Below are 10,009 nucleotides of genomic sequence, written 5' to 3' on the forward strand. Positions count from 1 at the left end.
CCATTAGAGAAAATACATGAATCCACTTATTCATGTATCCATGTATTTAGGCATATTAAAATTTCATGCATTCATGAATCTATTATATATCGTGAACTCTATAAAATAGTCATGTAATTGTTGAGATTCATTTGCAATTCAAGAAATATGTAGTAGTATCTCCATCCATCAAGAGTGTAGCATTTTTGGTGGACATGAGCTTTAAGAAAATAGTTGATAGACGTGTGCAAAGTAGAAATGAGTGGTCGTTGTAGACGCCCAATCAAATAATTGTGCTAAACTCTTGATGGACGAATGCAGAAAAGCTCTGTTTTGAGCTCGATCGCCACCTACCAACACTCGAGCTCGGGAAAAATCTCAAAAAGAGGCACTATTTGTTCGTCTTCTTTCAAACAACCACTGAGAGGCAACAACACCTTCACATTCGAAAATGGCGAAACCATATACACGTTGTACATAGCTCCCACCGCCTGCTTCCATATCGAGAACAACTCATATTATATTCACATATCAAGAAATTAGAACAAAAGGGTAGCCCTGGTTTTACACATGAATTAAAATACACCAACTCCCAATTATTTTAACTTTTCACACTGTTGAAATATCTACAATTCTACATGACTTAACTAGTAATACACCAAGGAGGCGTTTGCCGTTTAGTTTGGTGGATGAGATAAATAAGATTGGATGAGTGATTAAGTAATCCACCCAACTTTGAGATAAATAATCACTTATTTAAATGATTAGATGCAGACCGAGTTATCAAACATGCCTTTATCACTCCAATTGACAATCGTGTCAAAATTTATGTGTTTAGAGGCAGAAGTTTCTATATTAACTGTGACTTGTATTTATAAGATGAAATAAGTTTTTGTCAAACCTTAGCGCAGCAATCCGTTAACGCGACCCGTTCAACATGTCGGATGGCCGGAAGAATCTGCATCAACTTTTCTCCGACGAAATCATTCCCAGAAAACAAGATATTCGCACGAGTTAAAGACGGGACATTCATCGAACACCTACTATACGGAATCCCGGCCAAGTCCAATTTCTCAAGATTTGGCGTCGAGATTGTCAGCTCTGAATCCAGAGACGCATCATCGTGATCAGAATACAAATACTTCTCCATATAAAAATTCTTCAAACTATTCGATTGGATACACAAGCTCTCATAATTCTCAATCAGATACTCCCTCCGTCCACGAAATGAGTACTCATATTTCCTTTTTCGTCCGTCCACGAAATGAGTACCCATTTCCCTTTTTGGCAAGTGTACCCCACACATCTCTTTAATTAATACACTCAAAAAGTGGGACCCTTAAACTATTCACACTACACTCCATACATTTCTTAAAACTCGTGCCGTCCACAAATGGGTACTCATTTCGTGGATGGAGGGAGTACAACACAAACACCTCCAACTGCGGGCTCCCCGCCAAAACATGCTTAATCAAATCCCCACCGAGCTCATACCCGTCGATCCTTTGATACCGCAGCTGATTCCACCTCACAGTGTTGCTCACGGGAATCTCAAGGTTACATCCTTTGAGAGACAACTTTTGAAGAGACGAGCACGAGTACAAACACTGAGGCGCAGAGTACAACTTCGCCCGAGCTCCTTTAATTTCCTAAACTATTAGAAACAATTGAATCATGCGCAATAGACTTTGATGGATTAATTCAAATGGATTATGTGCACAAATCTATTTCTGCGAATCCATTTATGGGCATAAATTATATTTATGTGCAAAATTTATTTTATTGTTCAACTTTTTGGCAGAAAGTCTATTTATATATGCGCAAATGACTATTTATGCTCATAATTTATTTTAACACTATATATCAAAGGCAAAATGATAAATCACACTAATAACATAGACAAATAACATCATTTTACTAGTAACACAGTAATTAGCATAAATCCGAACTCTCATTCAACTAATCCAAATAATAATATAAATACGAAACCATTTATGCGCAAAATTTGTAGTTTATACGCATAATTAGATTTATGCGCATCCAATTTTCCAAAAATAAATATGGACCTATTTACACAGTGTACTTTTATATAATCCCACATTAAAAAAATGCCCGGACGCCGGTGGGGTGGTGTTTGGGGTTGGATTGTAGGAAGAATGATATGCTTCAAAAGATTCGGACCATAAAACAAAAGATTTGCACGAGGTAAAGATGGAACTTTCATCAAACACTTGGTGTATGAAACACCTGATATGATTCTCAGCTGCGTCTCTGGATCACATAATCATCATCATCTTAGATTCATACAAATACTTTCAGATGTTTCAAACTACTAGATTGGATTCTTCTACAAAAACAAGATAAACACCTCCAACTGAGGGAAATCGCACAAAATTACTTGCATAATATCAGTTCAACACCAACAATTAAGCAGTATAATTAAGTCGTTGCAAACTTTTTTCAACAAATTAACCCAAATCAAGCAGAGTGCAGTCGAGGAAGATCTCTGCTATTAATTATTGATGCCAAAGAATGTGATGGCATGATTCCTTTTACTCATAGAAACACCACACTCGCCGGCCCACAAAATTCAACAGGATCTTTAAGAGTCAGAGGATTTTTTAGGTCAATAACTTATGTTGATTTGAAAATTAGGACAAAAACTTTCGAATTTATAAAAATATGACACTAATTTTTTTTAGAGTAAAAATAGGACACTAATTAATAAACGTCGTAAAAATAGGACATTTCTCGGCTTATAATTGGCCGAAAAATGTCCTGCGGATGCAATACTTATTAATTAGTGTCCTATTTTACTCTTAAAAAAAATTAGTGTCCTATTTTTACAAGTCCGAAAGTTATTGTCCTAATTTCCAAATCAATCTAAGTTACTGTCCTAAAAAACCCTCGAACTCGGATCTTTAACTATAAAATATGGGCGTGAAAGCAAATGTTGCTTGTTCGTGCGCTCTAGCACCTGGATTAAAACAACAATAAGTTAAATTTTATTCAAAATAATACAAAAAGGAGCTAATCCGATTTGTGTAATAGAAGTGAAAGTTGAGTCACTAAAATGCAACAAATAAAACATACACACAATGAACTTGTAACTTTATTGACCAAATGCTCAAAGGATGTGCATGTCTTCATACTCATCTACCATTAATTTCATGATAATAAAAGTAAAGCTAACCTGGATGCACGGAGTCGATAATTTCACTCTTTCAACATGTTGGATGGTTGGAAGAATTTGACTCAATGTTTCCCCAAAATCGTGCTCCCATGAAGCAAAACTCTCAGCAAATAAACTCTCATTTCCATGAAATCTAAGAGTTACATCGGTCAAAGACGAGGAGGCACTCAACACACATCTTCTGTATGGATATCCTGAAATTTCCAACGTTTCAAGATTCGGAGTCACGATTTCCAGCTCTTTATCTTCTTGATAAAAAGTCTTGTGAATCGAGAGCTTCTTCAAACTACTAGATTGGATAAACACGTTTCCTACTTCGCTATAAAGTTCGTACAGAGTGAAGTTAAATACTTTCAAATTAGGGCTTCCACGCAAAGCTTTGTTGAAAAATTTCGGATCGAGACCAAAGTAATCCGAATCAATCGTTAAACTCTTAAGACTATCCCACTTGATGTTCCCATCAATAGGCGGCCAAAGGCGAATATCACCGAGGGACAACACTAACACTTTGAGCGATGAACACGAGTAGAGACAATCCGGCAACTGGTACGGTTCCCACCCAATAATGCTTAAGTGTATCTCTTCGACTTGTCTCTCTTTTGCCCAACGCACCCACACATTCAAATCATCATCAAATACGTGACGATGATGTGATCTGAACTCAATCATAAATTTCAGAATCTTGCTCCCTCTCCACAGTATTAGTGCCCGATTAACAAAATCTTGAATACTCGTAGTATCTGGCTCATATCCGATCGGAGAATCACTGAAATTAAGGAAGGGGACGGTTCTCCAAAGATCTTTCCAACGCTTGGAGAGGATTGTTGTCTTAACAACGTCATTCATCGGCAACAACTCAAAGATGTTGAAGATTAACGAGTCGGGCAACTCACTGAGTCGATCGCTAGATCTCGAATTTTCCATCTGGAAGCGGCGGATGAGGGGAGATTGCTGCAACAACAAACCCTAACTTGTGTTAGTGGTAATGTGTGGAGGCTTCTAATTATTAATACAGAGAATAATATTGAAAAGATCTACTGAGTCGATCGCCAGATCTACTGGGCTCCGATTTTTAATATTGAGAAGGGTTTTTTAAGATCAGTTTCTATTCTAACTAATTAGGCCTATTTTTCAGCTAACTTAATCTGACCACAATTATTTCATGTTTTAGTTTTTCGCCACTAAAAGAAACTCTATCTTTTCCACTTGCAAATAGGATTATAGGAGTAACTAATTAGTAATTACCGTCTCCACTCTAAAATACAGTAAATTTTTAGCTTTTTATATTTCGTTTTTGTTATTTTCGTAATTAGTAAAATACCGTCTCCGATTTTTCCATCTCAAGAGGATGAGGGGGAGATTGCTGCAACAACAAACCCGGCTTCTAGGGGTTCTAATATTTATAAGTTTTTATATATTTTAAAGGGTATATTGCTAAATAAGTCACAAACTTTGCCTCATTTTTCAATTTCAACATCACTTTTAAACCTTTGCAAATAAATACCAATTCTTTTAGATTTTTGCAATTGGGGCTTCCCCAAATTTTTGCACCTCTTAAACTACCACATTGACGATACGAGAGAAGCTGGTGAACCTATTATATATGGAGATATATGCTAATAAATAAATTATAACAATAATAACACAACTAATTATAAGAAGAAAAAAAAAGAGAAAAAGAGACGGTAAATTAAGACGAGAAGCCCCAATTACAAAAACTTAAAACTAGCATTGTATCCGTGCACATTATGAATAATACAGAAACATCTTTTAATGTGTTCACAGGGGCGGAGCCAGAGTTTCGAGTTAGGGGTCCAATTTTTTTTTAAAAATAAAATTAATAATTAAATTAAAAAATAAAAATAAAATAAATAAAACATCTTTTAATGTTCATACAAAAACAACTTCAAAAAACCAAGATGGAAAACTTGGGGTTTTCACAAATAAAATCATGAACTATTTCGACTTAACAATTTTTATGTGTCTTTTGAAATGTGGCGAAATAAATCACCATCTTTTTAATTTTTGCAATTTCCTCCCCCTAATTTTTTCCGATCGTCGGATTGTTGACTTGGAGTTCATGTGGATTAGTTCTCCACGTAATATTCATGTTGTTACGACGTAGTTTGCAATAAAATTGATAAATATTAAAAATTATGGTGCAAATATAGGATACAGTCCCTTTCTAATTTGGATAATTTTTTAATTGAATTTATACGAAACGGCGTCGTTTAGGCCTCACAAAAACGACGTCGTCTTTGCTAATCCATGTAAGCTCCAATTCAATTCAATACTAAGGCGATCGTAAAAAAATTGGAGGATGGAATTGCAAAATTGAAAAAATAATGATTCAGTTTGCCACAGTCAAAAGTCACGTCAAACAAGCAAATTCGAAATAGTTCATAATTTTTGTTTGCCAAAATGCCATAAAACTTTGTAAGGCAAAGTAACTTTTATTATCAAATTCAGAAGAAAAAAAATCTCTAGAATCCAATCCAAGCATTATATGCACTAATTAATTATGTATTCACTTCTTCAAAACTTCTTAACTCTAAAGCTTACACATCAATTACAGTATAAAATAGCTCAACACGATAATGACGAAAATCAAATCATTTTTTTTAATGTAAATTATGAAAATACCCCTGCTATATAAAGAATACATATTAGAAGCGCCATATTCATCCTCAATTATAGATGAAGTTTTACTAGTAACACAGTAATAAACATAAATCCGAACCCTCATTCAACTAATCCAAATAATAATATAAACACGAAACCATTTATGCGCAAAATTTGTACTTTGTACACGCAAAATTAGATTTATGCTCATCCAATTCTCCAAAAATAAATATGGACCTATTTACACAGTGTACTTTTTCTGATGTTAGATCCCTAGGTAACACGTACGCTTGAATAGTTAGGTAGTTTTATATAATCTCACATTAAAAAAATATCAGAAGGCTGTCAATTTAATGTAGGAAGATGGATGAGTCAGAGGATTTTTTAGGACAGTAACTTAGGCTGATTTGGAAATTAGGACAATAACTTTCGAACTTGTAAAAATAGGACACTAATTAATAAGTGTTGCACGAGCAGGACATTTATCCGCCAATTATCGAATTTTTGAACTTTCCCGCATGGACCAAGCACATGACATTTTATCTTGGGCCATAAAAATGACGTTCTTACCACATAATCAACCCCTCCATGCGGGTTGTCGTGTGCTTGGTCTATGCGGAAAAGTCCGAAAATTGGATAATTGGCTCAGAAATGTCCTGTAAGTGCAACAATTATTAATTAGTGTCCTATTTTTACAAGTTCGAAAGTTATTGTTCTAATTTTCAAATCAACCTAAATTATTCTCCTAAAAAAATCTCTGACTCGAAGATGGATCAACAATTATTCTGTACCAAAACAAAGTAAACAAAATATATATATATATATATATATATATATATATATATATATATCTGTCATTGCGAAATTTAATTTCCTAAGAAAATTTGCGACAAAATCTACTGCACAATAATGCGGAGTGCAGTCGAGGAAGATCTAATGCGAAGGGCGTGGAGATGGCATGATTCCTTTTACTCGTCGAAACACCATACTGGCCCGCAAAATTCAACAGGATCTCTAACTACAAAATATGGGCGTGAAAGCAAATGTTGCTTGTTCGTGCGCTGTAGCACCTGGATTAAAATAGCAATAAGTTAAATTTTATTCAAAATAATAGAAAAATGAGCTAATCCGATTTATGCATAATTTAGGCTATGAGTTCAATATATGACTGTTAATTGAAGTGAAAGTTGAGTCACTAAAATGCAACCAATAAAACATACACACAATGAACTTGTAACTTTATTAACCAAATTTTGAGAGGATGTGCATATCTCATGATAATAGAAGTGAAGCTAACCTGGATGCAATAAGCCGATAATTTCACTCTTTCAACATGTTGGATGGTTGGAAGAATTTGACTCAATGTTTCCCAACAGTCGTTCTCGCAGCAAGCCGATAAACTCAGGTTTTCAAGACTCAGGTTTTCAAGATGTTGGGTGACGTCGTACGGTTGCTCGTGCCGGCTCTTGTCTTCCTGAAATCTAAGAGTTACATCAGTCAAAGACGAGGAGGAGGCACTCAACACACATCTTCTGTATGGAGACCCTGAAATTTCCAACGTTTCAAGATTCGGAGTCACGATTTCCAGCTCTTTATCCGTTTCATAACAAGTCTTGCGAATTGAGAGCTTCTTCAAACTACTGGATTGGATAAACACACTTCCTCTCTTGTCGTGCAGAGTCAAGTTAAATACTTCCAAGTTAGGGCTTCCACGCAAAGCTTGGCTGATAAAATACGAATCAGGACCAAAGTAAACCGACTCAATCGTTAAACTCTTAAGACTGTCCCACATGATATTCCCACGAATATCCGAAAGGCGAATACAATTGAGTGACAACACCAACACTTTGAGCGATGAACACGAGTAGAGACACTCGGGCAACTCGTACGATTCGTGCATATCCTTAATGCGTAAGTGTATCTCTTCGACTCGTTTCTCTTTCGCCCAACGCACCCACACATTCAAATCAACAGATACATGGTCATATCGTGATCTGAAATCAATCTTGAATTTCAGAAGCTCGATCCCTCTCCACAGTATTAGTGCCCGATTAACCAAGCGTCGAACCTTCGCAACATTTCGGTAATAATTATATTTGAAAGAATAATCCGTGAAATTAAGGAAGGGGGCGGTTCTCCAGAGATCTTTCCAACGCTTGGAGAGAATTGTTGACCTAACAACGTCATTCATCGGCAACAACTCAAAGATGAAGAAGATTAACTTGTTGGGCAACTGACTGAGTCGATCGCAAGATCTACTGGGCTCCGAATTTTCCATCTCGGAGCGGATGAGAGGGAGATTGCTGCAAACCCTAACTTTGTTAATGGCTGTAACGTGTGGCGGCTTCCGAACAATATAGAAATTTTAGGGTTAATACTGTTGGAATAGAAACTTGATTTGATAATAGGAAATTAGGAACTAAAAATATATAGATAATTCTAGAAGTTAAATTGAGATGCAACTTGCATTATTAAAATAAATAATCTAGTTATAGGTGGTTCTAGATTATTCTAGGAAAAGTAGTCCTAGAATTTGCTAGTAAATTGAGTCGGTGACTTAAACCGACTTTATAAAGTATATATATAATATATATATGCATTGTGCAGTTGGGGGAGTTGGGGGAGTGTTAAGAGAAAAAAGCATAAGTGATTAAATTAGTTTTGCTCTTCTTCCTATCACTTACACACACGTTCTTGTTGGAATATAAACTTGATTTGTATAGATATTTTATAAAGAGTATTTTAGATATTTTGAAAAGTAGAAGAAAAAAGAAAAATCTAGAATGGTTGAGAATAAGATAGAAAAAGAAGAAAATTCTAGAATAGTTGAGAATGATGAGGAGATGAAGAAAAATCTAGAATTGTTGAGAATGAGTTAGGATAAAGTAGAATTAATTAGTAGAATAACCTAGAAATAGAATAATCTAGAAGGTGGGTATGTACCACTATAAATATGTAACTATGTTGTGGAATTGTAAGTAAGCAAGCAAGTATGGAAGTGAATTGAAGAAAGATTGTGTTAGCAAACTCCAATCCTCCCACTCAAATTCTTAAGCACACACACGTCCACAACCAATTTCTTCAAATTTCCTCCTACCAATTAAATAAATTCTTCATTATATATACTTAAATTCCAACAAAGTGGTATCCGAGCCATAAAATCCTACCTGTGGAATGGCCAACCTACAATCGTTTCAAGTCCCCATGCTCAACAAGAGCAACTTCGATAATTGGAGCATCAAGATGAAGGCGCTATTGGGAGCCCACGACGTTTGGGAGATCGTGGAGAACGGCTATGAGGAGCCGCAGGACGAGGCCACACTATCCCAACAACAAAAGGATAGATTGCGAGACGCGAGAAAGAGAGACAAGAAGGCTCTCTATCTCATTTATCAAGCGCTGGGGGACGACGATTTCGAGAAGATCTCGAATGCGAGTATCGCCAAAGAAGCATGGGAGAAGCTCCAGAACGCGTTCAAAGGAGCAGAGCAAGTAAAAAAGGTACGACTTCAAACTTTAAGAGGAGAGTTTGAGTCTTTGCATATGAAAGAGTCCGAATCGATTTCGGATTATTTTTCAAGAGTCTTGGCGGTTTCTAATCAAATGAAAAGAAATGGTGAAAAATTGGAGGATGTTAGAATTATGGAGAAAATATTGCGCTCACTAACCCCAAAGTTTGAGCACATTGTGGTGACGATTGAAGAAACTAAAAATTTAGAGGAGTTGACGATCGATCTCTTGTTGGGGTCGCTGCAAGCATATGAGGAGAAGCAAAAGAAGAAGCAAGAAATTTCAGAGCAACTTTTAAAGTTGCACGTAAGCCCGAAAGAGAAAGAAGAAGGTCCGAGCAATGGCTATGGAAAGTCCGGGAGAGGACGTGGCCAAGGGCAAGATCGAGGCAGAGGCCGAGCACGTGGACGTGGTCGAGGAGGCTTCGTCAACAATGGTGAAAGAAATGAGTTTACAAGTGGTCGGGGGAGGAGCAACCCGCAGTCGAGGTACGATAAATCTTCGATAAAGTGTTATAATTGCCATAAATTTGGGCACTATGCTTCCGAGTGCAGAAGTGAAAAATTAAAGATTGAAGAGAAGGCCAATTATGCTAAAAATACAAGTCAAGAAATTGGTAGTGTGCTTCTGGCATATAAAGGAGAAGCTGGAAGACAAGATGACACGTGGTACCTCGACACCGGTGCAAGCAACCACATGTGCGGG

At 36.4% G+C, this 10,009-nt stretch overlaps 2 protein-coding genes across 2 annotated transcripts; both read right to left on the reverse strand.

Moving 5' to 3' along the window:
• Positions 1-2,005: 2,005 nt before the first annotated feature.
• Positions 2,006-4,219, reverse strand: LOC130991691 (F-box/FBD/LRR-repeat protein At5g56420-like). The gene is made up of 2 exons (XM_057916047.1): positions 3,173-4,219; positions 2,006-2,956 (listed from the first exon to the last, which is right to left on the reverse strand). The coding sequence occupies exons 1-2, from the start codon at positions 4,094-4,096 to the stop codon at positions 2,876-2,878; spliced, it is 1,005 nt and encodes a 334-aa protein (XP_057772030.1). The 5' UTR covers positions 4,097-4,219; the 3' UTR covers positions 2,006-2,875.
• Positions 4,220-6,645: 2,426 nt separating this feature from the next.
• LOC130991692 (F-box/LRR-repeat protein At3g26922-like) lies at positions 6,646-8,123 on the reverse strand. Its single transcript, XM_057916048.1, has 2 exons — positions 7,092-8,123; positions 6,646-6,864 (listed from the first exon to the last, which is right to left on the reverse strand). Exons 1-2 carry the CDS (start codon positions 8,070-8,072, stop codon positions 6,763-6,765), a joined length of 1,083 nt encoding a protein of 360 aa, XP_057772031.1. The 5' UTR covers positions 8,073-8,123; the 3' UTR covers positions 6,646-6,762.
• Positions 8,124-10,009: the final 1,886 nt, after the last annotated feature.

Source organism: Salvia miltiorrhiza, chromosome 7, assembly GCF_028751815.1.
Source record: "Salvia miltiorrhiza cultivar Shanhuang (shh) chromosome 7, IMPLAD_Smil_shh, whole genome shotgun sequence".
Taxonomy (NCBI): Eukaryota; Viridiplantae; Streptophyta; class Magnoliopsida; order Lamiales; family Lamiaceae; genus Salvia; species Salvia miltiorrhiza.